The following is a 27,566-nucleotide window of genomic DNA, read 5'->3' on the forward strand; positions in this document are numbered from 1 at the left end:
GGTAACTTGTAGGAGCAGAACACAGTCTTTTTGCTTCCTGTTTTTTGTGTCTTTTGAGCTTGGGTGGAAAGATGAGGAATTACAAAGTTATCTTGCACAGCACCATGCTGTTGGAAGCAGTGGAAAACTTCTTGTTCCTGCATAGGGTATTTTTTCTTATGACCCAGCAGATTAAAGCTGCCTTCAGATGGTCTCTTTTGCTGATTTTTTATTATTGGGCAAGTCCTGTGTGGAATCGCAGTAAGAATTTGGTTAGGTGTGTGAAGGGTACTAGTTAAAAGTGAACCTGGGTAGCTAGATGAGATGCAGCCAGAATAGAGAGCTGGTCCAGGCTTTGTTGCCCTTGTGCCAATAGAGGCTCGAAGCGTGGAACAGGCAGCACTTGTTTTGCAAGGACAGGGCTAACAGAAGAAGAGATAAGAGAGAGAGAAGACTGAAGCTGAGGCTTTTTAGTTCCATCTAATACCTTATTTAATATGGTACTGGAAATAAATACTGGGAAATGAAATGCTAACACTTTTCAAGCCCTCCTACATCATCTTTTTTTCCTCTTAAAAGGGGTGGGGAGGGGCAGATACTTAAAAGTACATAGGCCAACTCATACAGTATGCAGTCTGAAGACTAAAAACACTTTTTTTGGAAATACAAAAAGAGAGCCTTTTTCCATGTTCTCACTCTACAGGTTATGAACAAAACTGATCACCCTAAGGCTTTTTTTGCTGTTGGTTTTTTTTTTTTTCTTTCTCCTGAATTATTTGCATTCCTCCAGAGAGAGGGTGTATATTAAAATGACTTACACTTCTTACACTTTGGACAAGCTATGCTTGTTTTAAGCTAGCGTTAGCTTAGAACTCTTGACAAGGTGCTCTTCTGACTCCAAATATCAAAAGATCAAGCATTCTTTCAGTGTAAATTGGATGCCTTAACAGCCTTTTAAATTAGCGGGAGCAGATAAGTGTGTTTAAGGCTGGAGTTGTGAGGAGGCAGGGCAGGGCAGCACATTGGAGATGGGTATGTTTATGCATCTCAACTGGCTGTTTCCTCACAAATTATGAAAAATGGGGATAAACAGGGAAAATCAACTGGGAAATAAAGCAGGATTACCTTTTGATAAAATCCCTTCTGAGAGCCATTAGTTCATCTTTAAATAGAATTTTGAGGTCTTCACTTTTAACCAACTAGATCTGGGATTTTAATAGTGCTAGTCCCTTTCTTATCTTGCATTTGACCTCGGTTGTGTTATGAGTCACAGATGTTTTTCTTAAATTGCTTATGCCAACTAGAAATTAAATACATTCTGTACCTTTTGGCTGCTTTCAAATGTAGTCTAGTGCTTGCCTCCAACAGCTGACTCCAGCTTGTCTAGTTATCTTTTCCAGCTTAATACCCTATTTCATTTTTCTTTTATGCTTAAAGGTAAAATTAAATTTGAGTTAATAGTATTTGGGAGACTGCTTCCCAATAGTAATTGGGACACAAGCCCTAGCAACATTAATAACGTCTGATCCCTGTCAGGAGAGTGTTCAGCAGCCTGGGGTAGGATTGGGACTTGTAGTGTGTTAGGTGTTTTATAGACCTTGTGATGCACAGGTTCTTTGCTTTTGAAGATACTTGAGTCCAAAATAAGAGTGAAAAGCGTGTTGCCTTGTTGGAGTTGTTCTGAAGAATGTCTTTGTCCTTAGAAGACAATTCGCTTCTTTTATAGGATCCTAAATCACATCAGGCTTCATTGCCTAAGATGGGCTGGATGGGAATTCCCTTTTATTACTTTACTTGGCTTTTTTTAATCAAGCATGGAACAATGCCTGCCTGCGTATCTGGGGGCTGCTCACTGGTAACTAATTTTGGTCTGTTGCAAGGCATTGTGAAATGTTAATTATCATGGCACAAACACACTCTAAAAAGAAATTAATGTTGTAGATCATGTTTATGTGCTCACAGGTCGTAACCACTTGTTAAATGTTTTGCTTTGTTTTCAAGATTGTAGAGTTACAGCCTGGTTGACATGCATGAAAAACAGCAGTCACACATTATTTCTCAGAAATGTATCTTTTTTTCCTTAGTTGTTCGATGAAAAGCTTCATAACTGCAAAGATGATGAACAGAGAAAAGCAAGTACACTTTCTTATATATCACTTCTTTTCCTTTTTGAATGCTTGTTTGTTTTCTTTTTGTTTTTCTTCAGTCTGGTATAATCATGCATTGTCTTAAAGTCTCACTTTTTGATTTACAGTTTCTGTATCTTTTAAAAAGAACATAACCTATCTTTCTTATAACTGATTCTTAGAAGTTACCTAAAGTAACAGGAACATTTAAACTTTTTAAATAGCTTGTATATGGGATACTTTTATAATGGAAGCTTTTGAATCGGTAAAACTAGTTTTGGGCTGCAGTAAATGGTTTGGTTACCTTCTTAAGTGCATTAATGCCTTTTTTTTAATGATGAAAAATGTCACTAAAATTTGCTAAAATAACAAGATAATCTGTTTCAAAAACAGATTCTGCATGACTACATTGTACACCTGGCATGGTTTTCCACTGTATAGCAGCCCACATTTGGAGCTCTCCAAATTTTACAATATTAAGAATGACTGTGCCTTACCTTTTGGTCAGTCTTAACTCATCCTTTCTAGTTACCTTGGTGGTTTTTTGTTTTTTTGGGGTTTTTTTCTTTCTTGACCACACCTCAACAAAAGGGGTGGTTGGGGTAACGAAGAGGGCTATATTAATGGAGTAATTGACATGATGGTATTTTTCATGGTTTTCAATTTTCATGCAGTGTGGACTGTAAAAGAGATCAAACCCTGAGTTCAAAAACATATCAAACCATGAGTTTGCTTGAAAATTTTCCTTGAACTGGCTTATATTCTTCACCCTTTGAACTGTCATTCTGAAAGCAAGGGAGAAGGACAGAATACCTGAAGTTTCCAAATCTTTAGGAAAGATGAATATATTATTCAAACTTCCTTTTTTTTTTTTTTTTCTAGTGCTTAATTATTTTAAAGGGGGTGGCGGGAGGGTTGGAAATAGGCATTTAATGGGAAGTCATTATTCCATTATATTAATGTGGAATAATGTGAAAAGAGTCAGATTTTGGAAAGTGTTTATTTTCTCTTGTTTTTCCTCTTACCCCAATCTGAAAAACAAGCTGTTTGTTTAAAGTATTGTTGGCAATTTGAGTACAATTTGATGCTTCCTCTGCAGGTAGCAAAGAAACTTGCTGACCCTGCTTATTTTATTTCTGGACATAATTATATATAAAGGATGTGACCTTGAATATATTCTCCCTGCAGTCTGGTTTCTCATTATGGCAGATTAGTTGTTTTTTTTTTTTTTGCAAGTCTGTCTTCCTAAGATCTCTCCATTTCTTGGTGGAGAGTTGTTTGTGGGGATGTGCATGTGGGGGGGGGTGTGTTTTTTGTTTTTTGTTTGAGCAAGCATGTTCAGTTCAAATATTCATGACCAACTCTGGACAGGTGACTGACAAACCAGGACCTGAAGGTTTCCTTTTTCTCCTAGATTTTAAGTAGAAAATGATTCCTTCTTTTTTTTTGACCTGTGTTGAGATGCCCTCCTGAATCTCAGGAAATGCATTAGCTTTTCCTGGGGACATTAGAAACATCTGAATCATTGCTGATCCCTGGAGACGTCTTCACAGTTTGCTCTGTACTAAATGGATGGGATTTTCTTTCATCCCAGCAAGGCACCACTAGAACAGACATCTTTGTAATTCTGAAGATGAGGCTTGTTTATCCTTCTTCAGTGTTCATTCACTTAATCCTGTCTGACCAGTGCTGTTACTGCTATAGATTGTTTCTTGCACACTTGAAACAAGGAAAGCACTAAAAACAAACAAACTTTTATTGACTGTCTCTACTCTGAGCTAAAACACTAGATTTGTTTTTGGTTGCAAGCTTAGTACTGCTTCAGCAGTTTGCCCCTCACCCATGTAAACTCAAGCAGGAGATGACTAAGGACTCTAGAACAGCGGCTCCCGAACTGGGTTGCAACCCCAAGGGGAGTCACAACATCAGCAGGTGGGGGTGGGAGGCTGTGGATTGGGATTGAGGGGTCATGCTGAGGAAATGGAAAAGTTTGGGAAGTATGGAAGAGAGGTTCATGGAGCTGTGAGAGGAGCATGCCCATTGGATCCTAGTATTTGGAGCCAATACTGAGGCAGATCTGAGTTGCTCACACTCTGATCTAGCTATCGCAGACTTGCAGGTCTGTGGGCCAGCAGTTTGATATAGGCAAGCTGGCTGACTTTAAGAATTGTACTGCAAACCTCCACCACAGTGATTTTTTTTTCTCTAGTTGTACAATAAGATATACCTGAAAATTTATAGCTAGAGTTCAGAGAATTGCACTGGGCCACTGGTAGAATATATGCCAGAACATGGTAGGCCATTTATCCTATATCTTCATGGGATCTTTCACCCAAAGGTCTCATAAGAATTGCCGTTTACTGGGAAGGACCATAAGCCTAACATCTGGTGTCTTGTGTCTCACACTTAGAGGCTGAGGAGGACAGTGACTAGGGCATATCTATAATCCACCCCTGCCCTCAGAGCCTGTTTTCAAGATCCACAGATTTCTGGCTGAAGAAACTTATAGCTTTTTAAGGAAAGATTTAAAAACAAACTGAACTACTGTTTCTCTTGGGACTTAATTTTAATCACCAAGTCAGCTGGAAAGCAGTTCCTAACTTCTCTCTCCCCTCCCTCACCCATTCCATCCTGCAAATAATTCTCTTCAGACTAAGGTAACTTCAGTTTTGGGACCAGCATAATGATTTCTTATAGTAGGCAATTTATGCATACCATCCTTAAAAATGAGGAAAGTCATCCTACAGTAAATTATTTCCTATCTCCCTTCTAGAGCAGGGATAGGCAACTTTTTTCCAGGTGTGGTCTGGCATAGCTCATCTCAGATTAGAGGTGGCTGGGTACTAAAACCTGGCGGCTGCTGGTATTCAGCCCTGTGGCAGCACGGGATGAACACCACCAAAACCCCATGTCTGCAGGCAGGATCTGGCCACTAGAAATTTTGAATGGAGTTGCAGACCTCTTTGAAGTGTAACGGTGGGTATTCGCATCCTTTTAATCATAGTCGTCTTTTGCAGACCCCTTAGACATAGTCTTAGACCCCCAGGATCTGCAGACCACAGGTTGAAAACCACTCAGATCTAAAATCTAAATCAGGGGCACAAAACTCTTTTGGCCCTATTTTATCATTCAGTTTGTAGTATTTTCTTGTCAGGTTTCCCTGTTAACATTCCCTTGGGAAAGGGATACAAACATCTGGGCAAAGTGTTTACTAGATAGTTTAAAGCTTATCTACCAAAGTCATACAGGTCATCTAAAGCGCAATTCCATGCTGGCAGTCTTTACTACAACTGCAGTATTTATGGCAAATAACGGGGTGCTTTAAATATTATTTTGTTTATTTAAATCAGCAGCTTCAGATACTGATGCTCGGGGGGAAGCTTAAAGAGAACAAATTCTGTGAAGGTGTGCCAGTTGCATTTCTGAAAGAGTGATGTTATGTTGTTTGAATTTTCAGTCCTTTAGGTGCACATTAGCAATTAGCATGTGATGCTGCTTGTGTAAGGATGCAAAATGAGGTGGTTCTGAGACCCACAACTCTGCGTCTTCTGATTTTTGTTGTTTAAATTTAATATGCGAAGTCTTGACGTGTTACATAATATGGCTGGATATATGATGTTCAGTTGCCCTCATAGTTTTTGTCTGATTTATCTTGCTAGTTTAATTCACAGCTGGATATTTGTCCTGTCTGCTACAAAAATGCATTTTTCTTTGTTTATACTACAGAAGCTTTTAAAATATTTAATTGCTATAATCTTTCGAGTACTTGGCTAAAATTAGTATTGTTATAGCTTAACAGGTAATAAGAGAGAACTACAGACTAATAACTCTTGTTCTAACTGTATTGTTAAAATATGTTTATCTTCACAGAAAATTGAAAATCTCAAAGAAACAACCAATGTAAGTTAAACTTTTTCATCCATTATGATTTTGCATCTGAAAAATCACATCCTTCATCTTGTTTAAATCTAAAATTAAGATATTGTTATGAAAAGACGACTCTGAAATTTCCTGCTAACTGAAATTTGCAGATATTAAAAATGATCAAATTTGGGTTTTTTTGTGTGTTAACTTTTGTATTTATATTGCATTGCAATGAAATAAAATGGATAGTCATTTTCAAGTGGAAAACTAAAACCGTCTGTGCCAAAGCCAATATGGAAAATGTTATTCTGGTTGAAAATGTTTCAATTTTGTAAGCAAAATTAATGAATTCTCGTTGAAAAAACTATAGCTGTGCTTAATTGGTATTTTCTAACAGGAAAACACTCTACCAGAAAACTTCCAAGTAGCTCTGGAATCTTTTAAACAAGGAACACAAGATGTATCTTATGTTAAGTTGGATCTCATAGAAAATCCACTGTCTTTGTTTCCATTTCCTTCCCCACTCTTCTCTTGGACCTCTTTTATATGAATTGGTGATAACTGGAGTTGGGGGCCCAGGAGGGTCCATTTCAGTCCTGTGCTCCTTCTCTGGTTATTAGGGGTGCACTGATTTAAAGATTTTGGGGGGCCGATGGCTGATTATTGACCAGCTGTATTGGCCAATACTGAGCCGATTTACCGATATGCGGCCCGGCAGCGTGGAGAGCAGTGTCCAGCTGGTAAGGGGGTGGGAGCTAGGGTGGGGCCGGCGGCTTCTGGCACAGGGAGTGTGTGCCCCCAGATCTGTGTACGGGCTGAGGGTGAACTGCCTGCTGTGGGCTTGGGGCCGGAGCTGCTCCATCCTCTTCCCAACGGCTGTGCTCAGGATGGGGTGGGCGTTGGCAGTGTGGGGGGTGGGGCGTGGGCACTGTGGCAGATTTTGGGATGGCTGTAGCCCCCTCCCAGTGCTGCCACCACCCGTCCTGGCCTGAGCACAGCCTCTGGGAAGAGGCTTGAGCAGCCCCAGCGCTGAGCATGCAGCAGGCAACCCACCCTTCCCTGTGTACAAATCCAGGGGGCACATTCCTCCCTTGTGCCTCCCCTGTGGATCCAAGCAGCTGTGGGAACTGCCCCCACCCCCCGATGAGCCCCATCCTCTATCCTGCCCTGTCCCAGCCCTGCTCCCTCCCTCACTAGGGGCCTTGATCTGTCCCCCTATGCACCTTCCCTCCCCCACACTCCTTACCCCCATCTGACTTACCAGCTGGACTGTTGCTCTCCAAGCTGCCTGGCCACATGCATGCTGCGGCTGTGCACATGCACACAGCTTTTATTGACGACATTATCTGCCACATCAGCCAAAAAAGCTAATAATGTAAATTTTCCTTTTATTGGTGCTGATACAACATGGACCAATGTATCAGTGAACCTCTACTTCTTCCTCCAGCCTTTCTAATACTTGCTTCAGAAATTATTAGTTGATTGTTCCTCCCTCTAATTTTATTTCTATTCTCGGTTGGTCAGTTCTTGTTATCCTCTGTTTTTCCTCTTGGATTTGCCACAAATTACTTACGTCTTTCATGATTGGGTCTTGTCACTTGAATTTAGGCCAAATCTCTGGGATTTTACTCCATTACACTCTGCCCTGTCTACTTCTATCACTTCCTACTACTAGCAGTGTTGTCACTTTCTGTTGCTTTTCCTGCCGTCACATCAATCCCATAGTAACCTCTCTGTTAGAGGCAGCATCTTTCATCTCATCCCCCTCCATCCTGTGTAATAACTATTTTAATGTTCCTTTTCCTCCCCCTCTTCATGTTTAGCTCCCCCTCTGGTACTGCTTTCCTATTGTTGTATCTTTAATCTACTCAAGTTTATAAGAGCTTACGGTCGGTCGGTCTGTCCGTCCAGGGTTTCCTCACCTTGCCCCTGCCTCCCAAATTATGCATTTCTATAGATTCTTCTTTAGAACTTGGTCTGTTTATAGTTTCTTGAAGGCTTGAAATTGGCTTCCATTTTTCTTCCCTTTTCTTTTATTCCTGCTCTGTCAGTATTTTACTGTAAGGTGTATTGCAATTTTTGCATGGTTTTTTTAACAGTAAATTTGTGTCCCTTTAGCTATATTCTTATAATGAAAAGTTTCTAGTGTCAATACATTGTTGATAATATTGTGTATGTACTGTGTTTGTGGTAGGAAGATACTGAATGTTTTTGTTCCTTCTCCTAGAGCATGGTAGAATCAATAAAACACTGCATTGTGTTGCTACAGATTGCTAAAGTAAGTATACTGTTAGCTATTTTGAACTTGGAAGGGAAGCTCACAAAAGTTGTGTGTAGTTTTGAAATGGTTTAAAATATTCTTGTACGCTGGTTCATACTGGTAATTACTGTGTATGTAACTCGGTAATTTAGGTTAAATCCAACAACTTCAGTTACTCTAGCCCAGAGGCCGGCAATTATTTTGGGTGGAGGGCTGCTTACTGAGTTTTGGCAAGCCGGAGGCAGATAAATATTAATTTTTCTAAATTTTTGGGGGGGCTCCATGGGCTGGATAGAATGGCCTGGCAGGCCGCATCTGGCCCATGGACCTCATTTTTCCCACCCCTGCTCTAGCCTTTGTGCTTTTAGTCAGTTGGTGCTAATTATGGAATTATAAACGTCTTTTGTTTCTTTTTAGATGCAAAAGTTTTATTTCATAACTTAAGCAAGTTCTACCATAAGAGGGTGGTTTATTTTGTTGTAAGAAAAAAGCATTTCCCTAAATATGGAAATAATAAAACCTTGCTCTTTGCTTCATGAAGCTTGCATTGCATTGTTTCTGGGTTGATTCTCAGTACTCTTTTTTTTGTGTTTTGTGTTTTTAGTGGAAGTGGCAGTGTAGTTTTTAATTAAGGAGGTGTGTTCAAACGTTCTCCTGGGTACAGATTTCCTAACTGGTGTTGGAATCCTAGTGGTGACTGTTTTGTTCAGGTGTCTGCCGTTGTTAACTTATTGAAGAAGCTGATGGCCAGTCCAGTCGGAGTGGCTTGCTGTAAATGATCAATCAGTTATGAGAGTAATCTATTACTGTACCTGTAACAACCCTAGCTTTTTTTTCCTGTAGGCTCAGTGTATTAACTTGCCGCTTCACCAGCTGCAGAGCTGCAGTCCCAGGCTACTGATTGTGATGCTGCTTTGAACTTAGCTACATACATGTTCTTTGTTCCTTATTCTTGGGATAGAGAACAAAGTGAACAGAAAAGTCTTCCTTCAGCCTCTTATTTTCTTGAAAGGGGAACTGTGGGTAACTTAAGTGAACATTTAGGTTTTGTAAAACTAGTCTTTAAGTCTAGTAGCATTTTAAAAATACAAGACTAGTTTTTGTTTTGAATTAAGCAACTTGCAGTGTTTGCAGTTGTGTTAATGCAGCCTTACTTGCCATGCAGATGATCCTAAAAGTAAGTGGAAGTAACAGTGAAACCAACCCCCTTTCTTTTTTTATGTTCTTGAATGAAGTATATAGTGGCAAAAGAGGAAATTGTGATTTACGTTTTAATACCGGGAGAGAGACTGGTATTCACGTCACTTGCCAAATTATGCCTTAGACCCGTAGAAAGAATGTTGTGGAGGTGTGTTTTGGTCTGTTTTTACATTATACTTGGGCCTTGAATTGACAATAATTGTCTACTACATTGTCTTACGGTAAGCATATATCACTTCTAAATCCCCATTCTGCAAACATTTGAGCCTGTTCTCAAGTATATTATGTATGATGGATGTTTTAACAACCAAATTATGCTTACTTTTCATGAAGCTCTTGGATGTTCTTAAAAAATTTTGGTGTAGAATAGAGCTGATATTTCATCTTCAAATGTTCTGAACTAGTGCTGCTTCTGGGCTTGATCTTAGGTTTCAAGTGCATCCGGCAGTATTTGGCAAATGAGTAGAATTGATGCACCTGAAGCCTCTTGGGATCAGAGCTTTTGTGTTTAAAATTAATCCCAATGAATGGGGGGGGGGTCAGTCAGAGTCAATCTCATCTCATGCTTGCAGTTTTTTAATACGCAAGCATGAGATCAGATTTTATATGGTACCGTTGTCTTTGAGGTGGCCCAAAGCACTTTCAGAATGAGATAAATGTCACTGAAATGGGCATATGCTGTACTGCAGTCATAAATATACCACAATGGAAAAGAGGACAAAATAAGCCTTTTCCCTTTTGTGCGAATGACCATTGCCATTGCCAGCCTCTTACTACTGTATAGAGAGTGTGTGTGTGTGTGTGTGTGTGTAATGTAGCTCTGTAGCTAGCGGTCCAGCAACAACAGATATGTTTACATTTTACAGGGAAGCAGAGGTGTTCAATTTAATAAAAACAAGTTCTCGATGACTGAAAACTTAGACTTTTTATATCTTTTTAGCAGTGTCTGCTTAGGCTTGTCATTTTTTTTCCCATCCTTGTAATGATGTTAGTTATGCTGGTATATTGAAGCAATTTAGCAGGTTTCAAAATAACAGCACCCATATTGAATCTTGATTTAACCAATGTAACAACGTATTTTAGTTTTTAGATGCACAGTTGCTTGACTTGCCATTTGCTGTCTCCTAAGATTATGGTTATAAATGAGTCCTTCATATTAATGTGTTGGTTTTTAAAACAAAAACTGAAACTAAGCTCAGTGGGAACAAATGACCTGTACTGCCCCACTGTCGGGTTTGAAACCAGACATCTTTTCAGAGATGTAACAGGAAGATGAATGTCAAATAATATATGTTGAAATTCAGGCAGCCTATTGCTGAATAAAACTATAAGCTATAAATGATAAATACAGTATTGTGACTGTTACTATGACCTGACATTAAAAATTAGAACTAAATTTATCTGGTTGTCTTGACTGATACTAGACTATTTAGCAGGTAAATCACTAATGCCATACCCAACAATTGTGATTTTCCTTGCTCGTTACAGGTAACATTTTCAAAAACTCCGAAGTGTTACTTAAAATGTTCATTGTGAGAGAGTTTTTAAAAAACTTTCTGTACCTATAGGCATAGTGCTTCAAGAAGCTAGTATGGTTCAGTGCTGAGCAGTTCACTCATACCATGTTCAAATGTCAGTAGACTTTTAACAGTGTGCTTGTCCTCTACACAGTTAAAGCATAATTTTATTTTTCGGTGCAGAAGGACGTGTGGATAAGGTCTTAAGATAAAGAAATAATATGTAGGACCAGTTTTCTAAATTGGTTAGTTACCAATAGAATGTTCCTGAGGAAACCTAGTACATGTAATTTTCACGTAACATGACTGATTAATGGTAAAAGATTCATGTGTTGATATTTTTAACATTTTTCCTTAAGGACCAAACTAATGAGGAGAAGCACGCAGATGGACTGATAGTAAGTTTTAAATCTAAACGTTTATCTCCCTTTATTTCTGCAGAACATGTGAACAGAGACCTGAATTTCCACTCATTTACAAAATACTTTCTCCTTTCTCTTACTCACTGCTTCAGATGTCTTTACAAAAAAAACCCTGTTGATGTTTTTCCTTTGACCATCCAACATAGCCTCTAAAGGGAAAAAAATAATAACTTTATAACTGTTCTGCTAATTTAAATGGCAACATTATGAATGTATCTTTTTACATTGCCTTTAAATATCTAGTGTGAACTGGTGTTATGGGAAATGACTGGGAAATAATTTGTGGTGAAATCTGACATTTTATACATAGTTGTTCATGGGCTATAGGAAGCTGGGTTTCTCTCTCTCTCAGTATTCTGCATCCAAGATACAGCAGTGGAAAGAAAATGTCACATTTGTTTTAATCCTGATCTCATTTTTTAAATAACTTATTTTACTTTACTTTGGCTTTAGTAGTACATGAGATCTACTGGTTTTCATTCTGTTTTTAGTAATTAACAGCAGACTGATTACACTATAGCTTTAACTCTGTATTTTAGGAAGTCCATTTTAATCACAGCCAACACTGATTTCGGAATCCTAATATCTTACTTCCTTGGAACCTACTCTTGATGTGTGCGTTTAACATGGAAAAAATTCCAGTTCTCAAGTGACAGGCATTCTGCTAACAGTTAAATTTGCTGCAGCAGCAGTACACAACACTAAGAGAAAATGTAACTTAAGGGTTGTTAATACAACAGCAGAACACACCAGGCCTCTCTGCCTACATTTTCCTTCTGTTCTTTCCAAATTGATGGCTTCTATAGCACGTCCTGAAGGTCTGTCTACAGTTTGGGACTATATCTGATGAAGACTGGCATGTGAATTAAGAGCCATGAGACCCTCGCAAGAAATTCTATCTGTTCCTTCCCTGCCTGTTCCAAGAGTAAAAGGGGTCAGGCTTATAGTGCTGTCTACCATCTGTCCCTGGAGGCTTCAGCATCAGCTGTGAAACTTCCAAAACTTAGTTTTAACTGTTTTAAAAATATATATCATTTGTGACTCAGCGTAGAGGCAACCCCTTGTTGGCATGCACAAGGTCTGACGAGCTTTAATACATTTAAAGCTCCAGAAGATCCAGAACTCTTGATCCCTTATTTGGAATTGAACTCATGACCATTAAGTAGATGCAGAACAAAACTGGTCGCTCTGGTTGTTAAGGTAAATATTTGTCATCTGGTAGTTGGGAAGATGCAGTGTTAAAAACTCAAATTAAGATATTGCCTACAAAAATCCTTGCCTCTTGCATATTTCTTCAGCTGTTGTGGCTACAGCACCATTCCAACTTTTTCCCTTAAATTTTTAAGTGCTCATATGGGATAAAATGATTATACTGAAGCTTGAGACTTTCCTCATGGGCAAAACAACAAAGCATGTTGACCTGCTTCTCCTCTCGGCATGGAGAGAGCTCATTTTTGGGTAAGGAAGTATATCGGTTATTATGCTCATTTACTAGTTAATGATTCTGGAGCTGAGTGCTAGTTATCCAGGAAAGGAAACGTGTCGACCTGATCTTCAGAGTGAGACTTTGTTTAATATGTATTGTAAGTATAGCATAAAAAGAAATGCATGCAGCTGTGCAGGGGCAAATCTTTTTCACTTCTGTAGGGGAGATGAGTCGAATGTTGCAGAACAGGTTATACTTTATGGAGGAGGTTAGACTATGTTATTGTACATAACAGCCGTGTCTCTCAGAGGCAAAGAATTGTTTAGAGACCCAGACAGTTGGTTTCCAACTGTACACCTCTATGTGCTAAAACCTCCATGCAGGCATAACTTGGAGCACGGGTACTCATGGGTCGGCACATGTTACAAGTGGAACGGGCAGCCTCTGTATGTGGCCCATGGCAGATTGGTGAGGGGGCAGGCAGCACAGCACTGTCCTTTTAACTGTTGTTGAGACAAATAAAAAAAAAAAAAGGGGGGGGTGTTAAGTTGTGTTCAGACTTGAACTTAATCTGATGACTTCAGGTATGGAAAAATACTCTATTTCTGCTTAAGTTTCACTCTTGTTTTCCATCAAGTATAACATTCCTATCAAACCAGCAGTTTTACAGGGTAGTGAATATAGAGGTAGCCTCGAAACTAACATGTCTCGTGAAGGTACCTTAAGATGTGAAAAAATATAACTTGAAACCGTTTTAAATGAGAGGGCAACTTAGCACTCAGAAGCCAGAATCAGACACTATAGCAGGCAGATATAAGTGAGCTACATCCAGTGCAACTTCATACAGGGTTAAGCTGTGGTAGTTTTTTTCCACTTAACCAGAGAGGTAAATGTATAATAGATCAGAACATCTTATACTGCTGTGACTTAATACCAATATAACCTTTGTATCTGCTTTTGTATCTGCCCTAAACTGTACCTGCCTCAGACAGTTGATCCAGGGAGATGGTACCTGTGTTAGTTTTTACCTATATGTGTAAGCATTCCTTTGGTAAAGTCTTACTACCCATGATCATGCATTATCATTTTTCCTGTATTTGCCCATCCATCTTTGAAAGTAGGCAGAGGCACCATTAAGTGATTGTTTCTCAATCTCTTGAACTCTTTGGGATAAATTTTATAGTGTTAACAGTTTTTTACTTCACTGTTTATCCCATCTAGTTTCTGTGATCTGTCAAAATGGTGAACAGTGTATCACAGTAGAATGGAAGTAACACTGTGACTGACTCAAAATAATTTTCCTTTATACTGACCAGTAATACTTAGTTATTGGTTTAATGCATTGTTTCTGTTTGTGCCACTGATTGATAAATAATATCTGTTGTTAATGTAACATATACACATGCCAACGGTAATACTTCTGCAGCTGTGTGTATGCAGTCAATGGGATTAAGTGAAGAGGGATTCTCAGGCTAATAGATGAATTTGAAAATATAACTCCCATAAACAGTTTTAACAATGGATATTTCTGAAAGTCATTACAAAGGACATTGTTACTAAATCCTGTCTATATTCATTTTAAACTCCATAATCTCTGCATAGCTATAAAACTAAATGCCTACACAAAAGCCTTGTCTCATGAACACTATGATTTTTTTTAACAATTTTGAGCATTATAATGGCACATTGTACTTCCATTCAGATTAAGGGTATTGCAAGCCTGTTGCTGAGTTTTAAAATCTTGGCTCTTTCAAAACAAGTGGTGTTGGCATATGATTCAGATTTTCCATGTAGGTGTGCAACTTTGTATACTCAATTTTTTTCAAAGAAAAAAGCCCCATTTGCTGAGTTAGCAAATACTGAGTGTTCTGGTCAGGTTTGCTTGAAAATTAGGATGTATGCAGCTCTAGGGGAAGGAGTTTTTGTAACAGTCAGGATATTTCATGTTGACTGTTTGGTATGGCTGTTGAAAGAGGACAGAAGCACTGGAGTGACTGGATCAGTTTTTCTGCTTCCATGGCGTAGTCTCTTGAAAGTTCATGTTGCAGGTTTTAATTTTGATACAGCTGGTTTGAATGGGGAATTGAATTGAATATTGAATTCACCGCTATTGAGAAATTGTAAACTAGATGGAGGGAAGAGAAGGGGGAAGGTTAAAAGAAGTTGAACATATATTTTTCCATATTACAGTTAACTGCCCTGCCCACATACCCCCTCAGTACATTGGAGGGCTGATGCATTGATTGCAAAACTTACTTAGTCATAGTACCAGTTTGTACCTGCAGTGCTTAGAAATATGGATAATTGTCATATCTTGAATCCAGTGACATTAACATGACTACTAAACATAACTAATACTCCTTGAATGTTTTTTAAATTTAGATGGGTAAAAAAGGGAGGAAGGGAAGGGATGAATTCTTTAGAGGAGGTTGGGTGAGAAGCCAATGCCATAGTTGACATGGATCTAAACATGAAAAGAAATAACCCTTATAGGGATATATAACATCAAGATGATAGTTGATTAGCTTGAAAGCTTAGTTAACTTTTTTAACATCGGTTTCAAAACAAGATGAGTGATACAAAGTTTGTCAGGTTTAAACCTACACATAGTAAGGTAAATGTAAACTTAGGTTGCTTGCTTGGTTAGAAATAGGAATAGGATAGTTAAAACAGAAAATCAAATAAAGGCAAATAAGCATCAAAAACTGCTATAAGCAGCAAAAGTAGAAGCATGTTGTTTCTTATCCTTAGTATTTCCTATCCTCAGCAGCAAGGTTCCCTCTAAAGTGCGCGCGTGCGCAGCCGTGCACAACTAAGTGTGGCCGCGCACAGCCTTTTCAAGGCCCGCACGAGGAGAGGAGCTGAAGCTCCTAGGCGAGGTTGGGGCGGGAGCCTGGCACGGGCTCCACCGGCTCCGGGGAAGTGCTTCGCTCCCCTGCATCAGGGCTGAGAAGTGGAGCACTTCCCTGGAGACGGCGGAGCCCACGCCAGTCCCCCGCCCCAGCCTCCATCCCTGCCTTGCCTCCCCTCAGGGAGGAGCCGCTGCCTGCCTCAGTGAGACTCCACAAACTCCTTAGAGGGAACATTGCTCAGCAGTAGCGCTTGCTTTGGTGAGAAAACGAAATAACCTAATACAGATTCATCATGTGGTATTCCAGAAGTGTTTACGACATGGACTGCCCTATGCAGTTTTAATATCCAATTAGTAACAAAAATAGCAAGTCAAATAATGTGCTTCTAAACATTCAAGGAGTGCTGGATGTTCTGTAACAATATTAGGATAGTGAAGCAAGTAAAAAAAAATCACAGGAGTTTGACCCAAAATCCTTCCTGTTTTAGATTTTTTTTTGTAACATTTACGGTGTCATCCAATATCTACTCGTGTCAATGGAAAGACTCCCAATGACTTGCATAGGCCCTGCATTGATGTCATAGCAGTCTGGGTTTTCAGAGTGCCAGTGTTGATGAGGTCTGTAAACTCATGGAAAAATGTGTAATATGTAGAAGAAATAAAATTGCTGGACAGTTTGTGTTCTAAAGTATTTCCTTTAAGAAGTTTGGTACCAAAATAGCACTTGCTTTGGGGAGAAAATGAATTGATGATATATTTAATGGCTATAGGTTTAGCTTAAATTAAATTATCACTAGATCTTAACACTTTTTTATATTGCCTTAGTGTTGTCTAGAAACGGCTTATTTTTTTTTAAAGTTTTCAGAGGTCAGGAAAACAGATCTTACGATCAGAGGTCAGGAAAACAGCTCTTACGATGACAGGCTGAGAGCCATGGGACTCTTTAGCCTGGAAAAGCCCAGGCTCAGGGGTGATCTGATGGCCACCTATAAGTTTATCGGGGGTGACCACCAGGATCTGGGGGAACGTCTGTTCACCAGAGCGCCCCAAGGGATGACGAGGTCGAACGGTCACAAACTCCTGCAAGACCGTTTCAGGCTGGACACAAGGAAGAATTTCTTTACTGTCCGAGCCCCCAAGGTCTGGAACAGTCTGCCAGCGGAGGTGGTTCAAGCACCACATTGAACACCTTCAAGAGTAAATTGGATGCTTATCTTGCTGGGATACTCTGACCCCAGCTGACTTCCTGCCCTTTGGGCAGGGGGCTGGACTCGATGATCTCCCGAGGTCCCTTCCAGCCCTAATGTCTATGAAATCTATGAAATCAAAAATAAGTAAACTACCTGGCTTATATACCTTGCTGCATAATTAGCTCCATTTCTTCCTTTTACACACAGCAGCCACTAACAGGAATTGCTGAGAAGCGTAGACTTTGCTGGACAGATCTATATACCACGTAGTTTTAGTGTATTTTAATTGACAAGTTCTTGCACTAAATATTAACATTTCTCATGTCTTCAGCTATCAATCTGTATGTCGTCTATCTCGGGAATGTGCTGTCTGTCCTCTGGGCATTCGTGTGTGGATCATGTTTTACTGTGCTTTTAAAAAAGGACTTTAATTTTGTTTCTTTATCTCAGAGTACTATTAACCCTGTTGATGCAGTGTATCAGCCTAGTCCTTTGGAACCAGCAGTGATCAACACAATGCCTACCCAGTCTGTCATACCTCCAGGTACAGTATAGACAATGAAGCTTTAGTAGAGAGATTCATGAGTGGGCATATATTCAGTTAGCTTATATATAATTTTATTTGATTTACTGCTTTCTAGCATGTTTGGTCTGAAAAATTTAAACTATTTGTTAGCAAATTACAGTTAACCTTTTTTTGGGTGGGAACATGGTTCTGTCAGCCATGTACATCTTGGTGCAAGTCAGCAGGCTTGCAGACAAGATTATGGAATTCATACCTGTTGTGCTTAGACATCTTTAAAACAGACTTTTAGAAATACTCTCGTTTAACCAAGCTGCATCTTTAGCTGTATTCACTTCAGTTACAAAAAGATGGTCTCAAATGACTGTTTTTCATTTTTTTTAAAGTTATTGTGTGATTTTTAGTTATCAATTTTGGAAGCTTATTTTCTTCGGTTTATTCCTTTCTTCCCTCTATTCTGTCCCTGTCTCAAACCAGTATTGTGCCTAATTTTGATTAGTGTATTGTTTTTACAAATCAATATAAACACGTTGGTTATAAAGAAATTGTGCTTTGGGAGAAGTAAATAAACTGTGTGTAGACAGTTATTTGTATTAGCTTATGAAGCTAATAAAACGAGGAATAGAGGAAATTAATATAATTTTCCTTTCTGAAGTGTGGCAACTTCCGTTACAGACGGGCTGCTGTCAAAGTTGATGTAAAGTTGCTAAGAGTCTCTTAGCAAATCAGGGCAAGGGCTTTGGTGTTCAAGTGTTTGGGAGTTTTTAGCTTACATATTTTAATATCCTTTAGAACCTTCTCAGTTGTGCAAATCAGAGCAGCGACCATCATCCTTGCCAGTTGGGCCAGCAGTAGCATCACTAGGAAATCAGACTCCAACACCAAATAGTACAGGTAAAGTTCTGTGGTGACTATCTTATCTTGAGTTGCCTTTCCTTTTCTAAAAGGCAGTTGAATTGTGTAGTACTTCCATTTTTGATGTGCCTCTATAAGAAAGGAAGAGCTCATATTACTAGAAGGGTGTTTGTATTTTTTCAAGTCTTTTCCCTGTACGAGGTTACACTTTACATCTGCCTCACTGATCACCTTATCAGGACTTTCACATTTAAACATCTCCAACATTTAAAATTGTAATCAGTGTGTACCTTTTAAATTATCTCTGTTTGCCTTAAGCAAATAGGCTTTTGGAGTATTTTAAACTGCTTTCAACTAAATTTCTCACGTGTGCCTTTCATGCTGGGAGTCTGTTTAGTGTAAATCCATTTTCTCTGCTGCATTGTTGACTCAAGCTATTTGCTTCCCTTATTTGCTTCTCTGCGTCTTAATGCATCCATCTCTAGCTATTGCCTGACTCTATGGAAATAGTCAACCATGTCTTCATCTTTCTTCCCTTTCTGTGACCTCTAAAGTTTTTCCTCTCTAGTTGTAACATTTCACAGAGCTGTTGTCTACACTTTATTTACTTTTTACATGCAGAGGCTCCTAACCAAATCACTGTTAAACTTGAGTGACTGCATGAGATCAGCATTCATTTTGGTATCCATTAAAATGGACATTCCAACTTCTTTCTGGTCTCGCCATAATAACCTGCTCCTAGCTTGTTTTGCCTGTCCCTAACTTTTCCCCTAATTTTGCCACTATTAACATGAGATTTTTACAGCACCTCCTGCATCAGGAGCGACCTTGCCATATTACCTTTGCTGATTTGTACTAGTCCCAAAAAAGTAACGGTTTTCAGACGAGTAGTATATTTCTGATTTAGTATATAATAGTCTTAACAATTCTGCTTCATTACTGTATTCTCTGTTTATAGTTCATAGGAGTGGTACTCTTGAGTTTCCCGAGAATCTAAAGACTACCTGCTCTGTTGAAGGTGGAGTAGGCTGTCCCCAAAACCAGACAAAAAAAGGAGTTAACGCAGCTTAATTCAGCACTGGAACAGCAGCTAACAGGAAATAAGATACACTCTCTGTTTCCCATTTCTTAATGAATGAACTAGCCAGTGGGACTTCAAAATTGTGCCAGTATTAATTTTTTAGTTGAGTGTAATTGTGGTCTTTACAATATCTAATTAGACTTCTTTAAATCTGAAGTGGTAATATGCAAATCATTTATGATGCAGGCCGTCACTGACTTCATGAAACTTAATATTTAAGAAAAAATAAAGCTGTCTTGTTTTGGTTTTTTTTCTTTCCAGTTGTCATTTGTTCTTTCCTCTTTTTGTCTCTCTTACGATCAGAAACTGCAAGGAATTGTCAGACCTGAGGTCCTTGTAGTTCAGGGGTGGCCACAAGTGGCATGTGGCAAATCTAGGAGGAAGCAGGTAACGGCAACAGACAAGGCAGGAATCATAAAGCCAATCAACAGATCAGGCAGGGAGAAGAAAGTAGAATAACAAATTGGGCAGAGAATAGAGCACGGAGCAGAAGGCAGAACAGCAGATTGGACAGGGAAGCGAATCGCAGTGGGGCTTACCTTGTGGCATGCCTCCTAGAAAGGTTAGCTAGCCCTGGCATAGTCAGTGATCCTCCCCACCAGTCACCAGCATCAGTTGCCAGAGGAAGCTGTTAAGCACCCAGAAGTAGAAAAATGCAGGATAATCTGCCCCTCTCCATCAATTCTCAGCCTTATCTCGGATTAGTTTGAGCTCAGAGGTACAAAGTTTTAGAATCCCCTTTGCAAAATTTGTTGTTAACTGTAATACTAGATATTCTTGATTAGTAAATGCATCCACTCTTTCTGAAGCCTGAATCCTTCACCCCAATTGCTTCCGATGGCTGATTTATGCAACCCTGCAGTTAAATTGTGGAAGAAAAATATTTCCTTGTATTAGGAGACAGAACAAATGACAAGGTAGCAAGTTCAAAATGAATGCAAGAAAAAAGTTTCCCACCTTTTTTAGACCGTTCATTATTTTGTATGCTTTTATCATGTCTCTTCTTATTCATCTCCTTTTAATTAGATAAGCAGTAATCCTTTTCTAGCGTCTCTGACGTCTTTCTAGGCTTTGATCATTCTTGTTTTACCCTTCTCTGAATCTTCTACTTCTATGGTGTCCATTTTGGGATAAGCTGGTCAATGATGTACATGCTATTTTAGGTGAGGCTGTACCATTGATATGCATCAGAGTTGTTAGGGTAATCTTAGACTACCATGTGCAGTTTTTGGCTCCACAATTTAAAAAGGACATGGAAAGGTTAGAGTTCAGAAGTGGGTGAGAAACCATGAAGGATTGGAAGGCAAGCCATGTGAAGAGAAGCTGAAAGAAAGGAGCATGTTCAGCTGGCAGAACAATTAAGGGTGGGTGGGGGACATGATAGCAGTTTTCAAATATCTGAAGGGCTGTAATAAAGGAGAGAGCACACCTTCTGCTCTGTTGCTGTAGAGCAGGACAGCAGCGGCTTGAAGTTGTCACAGTAGGTTTTAGATTGGACATCAGGAAAAACATCTTCAGTGAAATAGTAGCAGAGGCATCTTAGGAAAGCTGTGGAATCTCTCCCACTATAGGGAGGAGCAAGATGAAAGACTGGGGCTTCCAGAGGGGATAGCATTACAGAAAGCTGAATTTTGGCTTTCCAGTTACGGGGTATGATGTGGGAAGTTGTTTGCTGTCCCCAAAGCTTTGGCTTTTTCTCCATGCACCTGAGCTCTGCTCATTGGCTCACAGGGCTGGGAAAACTACAGCAGGGGTAGGCAACCCCTGACACGGGTGCCAGAGTGTGGCGCCCAAAGGCATTTTGCTTGGTACACATGCCTCTGGGTGGATGGCAGGGAAGGGGCCTGGCTAAATGGCAACAAGGATGGGGCCCCTCTTGGCTCCCCTGCTATCCAGCCCTGGCACCAGCATCTCACAAGTTGAAGCTGTGGGTGTTTTTGATACTCTGCTCAAAAATGTTGCCAACCCCTGAACTCCAGGCATCAGGGTATCTTTGTTTGTTGTTGTTTTTGTTTTTTGTTGGTTTTTTTTTGGGGGGGGGGCTTGTTCCCCGTCTCCCCTCCCCTCCCCCCCGATCCTCCTAAGGGTCAGTCAGTCTTGGCTGCAGCCAAAGCTGGGCATTTCGACTGGGAAGTACCAGTGGTTCTACCGAAACAAAAACCCAGAGATTTCTGGTTAGAGGGCCTTGCCCCTCCACGCGGGGTCAGACTAATTCTTGTATTTGGGGTCTGGAAAGAATTTCTTCCCCATAGTCAGACTGGCATGGATATGGCTGTGGTGGGGTTGCCTTCCTCTAGTGGTGGGGAGAGGGGGAGCGTTGCCCTTTTCCTTGGGTCTCGTGTAAGCACGGCTTTGACAATGCCTTCATCCCTCTACTTCATCAGTGGCAGGTTAGGGTGGTTTTGTGTGATTGTATGAGCATAAACACAGTGGTAGTGGTGGTGTTGCTTACTGCATGAAAGCCAGGCTTGCATCCTGTTTATAAATACATTTGCATATGGAACAAGGGTTTTTATTAAGCTGTCTACATTGTGGACAAGCTGGTTTCTTCATGATACAGTTTATAACCCTGTGGCATAAAATGTTTTTTCCTTCTACAATGCTTTACTTGCTTTTGTCGACCTGGAATGCTATTTGTCATTGTGTAACCCATTCATTCAACCTGTTCACGTGCTTAAAGCTTCTTACAATGGTCTTGTTATGTTTAACTTAAATAATATCGTGGCCTCTTTATAGGTTTCTGTTCAGTTTCCACTCCAGCTCACTAGTATGTTAAGTTGCATTAGACTTAGTCTGGGAGCTTGAAGCACCCCAGTGTTTCCATTTTTCAAAGATTAAAAAAAAAAAATTGACTATTGAACCCTTTGCTTCCTATTTCCTAGCTATGATTTGGATCCATGACGGGGTTTCTCATCCAGTGACAACTTAGTTCTTTTAGTAGCTTCTTGTGAGGGACCTTGGCAAAGGGCTTTTGCAAGTCTAAGTGATACTGACTGGTGTTTCTTTAACTACTACTCTGTTGGCAATCTTGGGTGGGGGGGAATCCAAGAAGTTAGCAAGACTATTTTCCTTCATAGAAGCCAGGCTCATTAGAGCCTACTATGTATTATGATCTAGGCAGAACTAAAAACTATAATAGCATTACTTAAACCATTATGCCAGGTACTCTCGTAGGCCTTACCAGCTTGTAATTCCCCAGCTCCCCTTTGCAGGCTTTTACTGAATGGTAGATAGTATTGGCCGCTCCAGTCACCTGACCAAGTGGTTTGTGTAATACTTGCATGTTCTTTTTTATTGCATATTGTTTGTCCCAGTATACCTACTTTGTCCAGGCTTTGTTGAAGAAAGATCAGTTAAATTGGTACTTGACTGTAGACTCCAAGATCCATGTTTTGGGGAGTATACATGACCTGACTTTTTCGAGGAGGCTAAATACTTGCAATTGCTTTAGACCCAGGGGTGCTCAACCTCTGGCCTGCAAGGCAAATGCAGCCTGCAGAGCCATGGCATGTGGCCCCCAGGGCTCCCCATGTGTTATGAAATTTTGGCAGCAGGGGAGCAGTGGCCATTGATACTGCTCCCCTACCTCGCTACCAAATTCTCAAGCCCTGTGCAGTGGGTTGAAGCCTGTTCATGCCCGCTGGACCCCACACAGCTGGATCAGTGCTGAGTCATGCCTTCCTTCCCCCCCCCCGGCTGGGTTAGGACCAGGCCAAGCCCCCTTTCCACTGCGTGGCTAGATTGAGGCTGGGCTGCCCTCGGCCCCTTCTGCGTGGCGGGATGGGGCCCTGCTGTGCCTGCCCCGATTGCCAGATCAGGTAAACGGGGCACTGCCCATCTAGTCTGCCAGGGAAAGAGTTTGAGTACCATAGCTTTAGACTTGCTGCAGATCAGGTCATGTGTCAAAGTTCAGAGTTGGATCTCAAAGGCTTAACTTCAGGCACACGGGTTTTGGAACAATGTTGGCCTTCTCTCCCACAGATGTTGTGTGTAATAGTACATGCCTGATCCTTCTGTCACACGTTCTAGATTCTCTTAATCAGTCTTATTTGTCAGTTAAAATTGGCTAAGTTAAAAATTGGCTATCTCTTCCAATTTCTAGGAAGTGGACAGTCGGCACCTAGCAGCAGTTTAACTTCTCCAAGCCATGTCAACCTGTCTCCAAATACAGTTCCAGATTTTTCTTATTCCAGCAGCGAAGATGAATTCTATGATGCTGACGAATTCTATCAGAGCAGTTCCTCTCCAAAGCGATGTGTGGAGTAAGTAGGTGGAAGTGCACAGTGCTGTATTTCGGGAGTTGGAAACCTGGAGCCTGTAGGTTGGGTCTGGCCTGTGGAGCCATTCTGTCCAGCCCACGAAGCTAGAGGGAGGAGGGCTCCTGTAACTTTTCAGTGGTGAGGAGTTTGGTGTGGAGGCCAGGCACTGGGGAGAAGCAGTGACTGTGGTTCTAGCTGCAAGCCAGGTGGGAAGTGGCTGCTAAAGGAGCCCACCAGTGCAATATGTTGCTGACCTCTGCCGTATTAAATAAGAGTTTTGTTTTCAGATGTCAGGGTTTGCTGGTGTATCAGCAGTCCCCAAGCCCGCCCTTGCAATTTGATGGAGTTTATAGTTTAAACCAGACTACCTGTGGAATAATTAAACCAGGAAAGGAATTCCAGGCTGATGCCTTTGTTAACATTTTTGTGTCAGCTTAGTTGTCTGTTCAGGGGTTTAATATTTTTTCTACATTGCTAGGCAGCATAACCATACCCAAAACTTCCATGTTGACCAACCATAAATGTGAATATTCAGGAATGATTCTTGGAAACATGAAGGTGTTTCATAATGATTTATGTATAATAATTTGTACCAGTTGGGGAAATAGTTAACTCCATAACTTTGGCCACTCATTTACTCCATTTATTCGTGCTATTTGGAGTGTTAATCAGGGTTAACTTCAAGAATTGCTAAGAAATAAGCCTTGAAACAATCCCTTTTGGGCATTTAAATAGAGTTGCCTTACAGGGTACAACCTAGGGCCCCCTTTCTGACTTGACCCCAGCCATTAGCTTGCATTTCACTTGAGTTTTAACTGGTTCGCAAAGCTGCATAGAGCACCACAGCTTCTCAATATTCTCATGTCTAAATTTCTCCATAAAAAAAATCCTTCTCAGGTAATTAAGCTTGGTGTAACTGTTTAAATTAAATCATAAGAGTCTGGCTTGAAATAAATTCTAGAATCATGAGAACTTGATATATCCTTTTGTAGTTCCTCAGGGTCTGCTGCTCTCCTCACTCACAGCAGCACAGGAAGTAGCCTAAAACGCCCAGACACAACAGAGTCCCTTAATTCTTCCATGTCTAATGGGACAAATGATGCAGGTAAGAGACTTGTTTTCTAATATTTTTTTTTATAAGAAAGCACCAGAACATGAATCTGTACTTAACTGAATGTTTAGTAGATGATCCTGCTGCAGCTGTTTGCCCAGAAGGAGAGTTCTGTTTGTCTCCTGTTCTTGTCCTGTATTTACATGCATGTATTCGACGATGGGATTCGTGATCTCTCTGTATCTTTCAGCAAGGCCTTATCATATCTCACAGGCTTCTTTATTCCTTAGACTGTGTTAGGACACGGCTCAGTTCTTTCTGAAGGTTGTATCTCTTTGCAGGGGAGGGGGTTTGGCATTTGTAGAAGTGCAATGATTGAGATCTGGTCCTTTCCTTTTAGATCTCTTTGATCCTCCCGATGACAGAGATGATGACGGTGAAGGGGAGTCAGTGGAAGAACATAAGAGTGTTATCATGCATCTGCTTTCACAGGTCAGGTTAGGAATGGATCTAACGAAGGTAAGACACAAGTGCAATACTTGCACATAATTCAGGTTTTTCATTAAAACTCTCAGTTAGTAAAACACTAATGTTTGAGTCTTCTGGTAACATTAATACTACTGCAACTACATTGTTCTGTTAACTAGCTAAACTACTTAAGCTTCCTATGCATTAGTTTTTTATGCTGTTTCTTTACTGGATTTGGCCCTGGTATTTACTAGGTGAACTATGTTGGTACACTGTTGCAGAACTAGGGAGTCCCTGACAGCTGCTGATCAAAAACCAGACTTGATTCTTGGTAGTTTCACTGTTGCCCACCACACAACAGGGGGGAGCAGAGCTTTGTGTTACCTTGGTAACAGTCCGGTCAGTTGTACCCCTGGTGAGACCAAGTTAACAAATCCCTGGTCTTGTCCACCCCTGCTCTTTTGTTGTGGATAGCAGCAAAACTAACAAGGATCAAGTCTGGTTTTTGTTAGCAGCTGCCCATGCTTCCAGGATTCCCAGATGCCCAGCTGACTGTCAGGCAGCCGGCCTGGCAAATTGCTTCCAGGGAGCCTGGAAGCCCGGGGTTATCAGAAGCCTTGAGGGTGAAGGAAAGCCTTGGGGTGCTGGCTCCCAACTTGCTGGATTCTTAGGGTAAAGGAGTTGGGAGAAAACCAGGCAGGCTCTGTTGCAGTCCTCTGAGGGGTCTTTTGGAAGTTGTAACAGTTTTCACTTGCATTCCTCAACGGAAAGTTCTTGTTGAATTTTTCTAACTAACTCTCCATAATCTCTGGTTTTTAAATAATCCCCATTTGTGAGCCCTCAAAGTGCAGCACAGGGATACAGCAGGGAACAATTTATCCTGAAATGATTTAATCCAAGCCTGACGTTTTCTTGTGTTCATGGCACACATTTTGTGTTTCACAGTAAGCTTGAGGAATAACTTGACTCTAACAGCAAATTTGAGAAATTTATGTGCAAATACCTTTTAAACGTGCACAGGCTACAAGTATGGAAGTGACTGACTGTCTAAATTCGTTGTACAATTCTGGCTTTGTTTTTATTCCTTTTTGTGAAAGATCCAGTTATCTTTCTTGCTCAGTAACTTGTTAGGTTGGTTCATTTTTAATTCCCTGTTTATGATGGGTTTTAGTGAAACTTGTTTAATTGCAACGTTATTTGAAAATGCTTTTCAGGTGGAAAGTAAGGGAGGAGTTGCCCTCAGGTCTTCCAGTGAAGTAGTGATTAGCACGGTTCTGCTTTGTCAGTGGACCTTAGGAACAGTCCGACAGGCTCCGTCGTATTTCAGGGTCCGCTGTCCAAAGCTGCTAAGCACTGAGCAATTTACTCTTGTTAAAGTGTTACTTCCCTTCACTCTTGTTCATACTGCCAGTCATTAGGCAGACCGCTTGTACAACTTCCCGTTTTTTCCAAAAGCTGCTTTTAGTTCTGCAGTGCCGGTATTGTTCTTCTCAACAGCATGAACAAAACATGAAGAGGAAAAGGATTTTAAAAATAACTAAGATTCTTGTTTCACTTGCCATCAGGGCACAGTAAGCTAGGCAGGTCTTCAGACCCTCCTGCAGATCCTGCTTCAGTCTGGTTTCCCCTGAACAGCAAATGTTTCCCTGAGAGGCTGACCTTTTTCTTCTTCTTTGCTTTAAGTTGCTAGTACACTTTTGTTCTCTAGCATTGGCCCTCCTTGGCAAAATAAGCCAGCTTTGTGTATGTTGTCTGGAGCCAGAAAGTAAAACCTTCCAAGCTAATAATTTAGCATTGGCTCTAACAACTATAAGTATTAACCAGAAGGTAGTTAAGTCTAGGACAGGAAATAACGCTTTTTTTGTTTCCTCTTTACACCTGCTCTTCCCCCATTTCCTTCCCCATTAAACTAAGGTAGAATCTGTTCATGGCAATAACCAGATCAGGCCAGTGCTTGTTAAAGAACTGCTCCAGTTGTCAGGATATTGAGAGCTTGTATTTCTTGTTTAGCAGCTGTTTGGCAGTGTGGCTTGCCCGTAGGTATTTGTTCAGTCATTACAGTGCAAACCCCTTGTGCGGTGTTTTGTCTCCCCAGTACTTTATGACTGCCAGTGCAAGCCTTGGCAGTTGAAAAGCTGTCAAAGTTTTTGTGCAGACACTGAAATACCTAACTTCTGACAGACGATTTTTTCCCCCCTCAGGTAGTTCTCCCAACGTTTATTCTGGAGAGAAGATCGCTTTTGGAAATGTATGCTGACTTCTTTGCACATCCGGATTTATTTGTGAGGTATTTGACTTGTTGCGTTAATTGATTCTTATACTGTTTATAGACTCTGGAGTATGTCGAGATCATTGACTGTGTTTGAGGAGCATGTTTGTTCTTGATCCAAACTATACAAAACGCATCTAGGTATCACAGACTCAGCCTGCTAGTTCAGTAAAATAACTGCACTTTTCAGTATAAGGTTAAAAAATACTTGGAGCATGAACATGA

At 40.5% G+C, this 27,566-nt stretch overlaps 1 protein-coding gene across 6 annotated transcripts in view; it reads left to right on the plus strand.

Moving 5' to 3' along the window:
* OSBPL9 (oxysterol binding protein like 9) overlaps positions 1–27,566 on the plus strand; it is a 96,026-nt gene that overhangs the window by 61,907 nt on the left and 6,553 nt on the right. For 2 of the 6 annotated variants that reach the window (XM_090048923.1, XM_090048929.1), the window contains 10 exons: positions 2,064–2,111; positions 5,976–6,005; positions 8,197–8,247; positions 11,306–11,344; positions 17,286–17,379; positions 18,151–18,252; positions 23,397–23,556; positions 24,546–24,658; positions 25,005–25,123; positions 27,274–27,359. In XM_090048923.1, the coding sequence (XP_089905049.1) occupies positions 2,064–2,111; positions 5,976–6,005; positions 8,197–8,247; positions 11,306–11,344; positions 17,286–17,379; positions 18,151–18,252; positions 23,397–23,556; positions 24,546–24,658; positions 25,005–25,123; positions 27,274–27,359 (842 nt within the window). The remainder of the gene's footprint in view (positions 1–2,063; positions 2,112–5,975; positions 6,006–8,196; positions 8,248–11,305; positions 11,345–17,285; positions 17,380–18,150; positions 18,253–23,396; positions 23,557–24,545; positions 24,659–25,004; positions 25,124–27,273; positions 27,360–27,566) is intronic. The other 4 variants (XM_090048928.1, XM_090048926.1, XM_090048925.1 and 1 more) reach the window with 4 other exon arrangements.

The sequence above is a fragment of the Crocodylus siamensis genome, chromosome 5 (genome assembly GCF_052110815.1).
Source record: "Crocodylus siamensis isolate JL-2025a chromosome 5, ASM5211081v1, whole genome shotgun sequence".
Lineage (NCBI taxonomy): Eukaryota > Metazoa > Chordata > Crocodylia > Crocodylidae > Crocodylus > Crocodylus siamensis.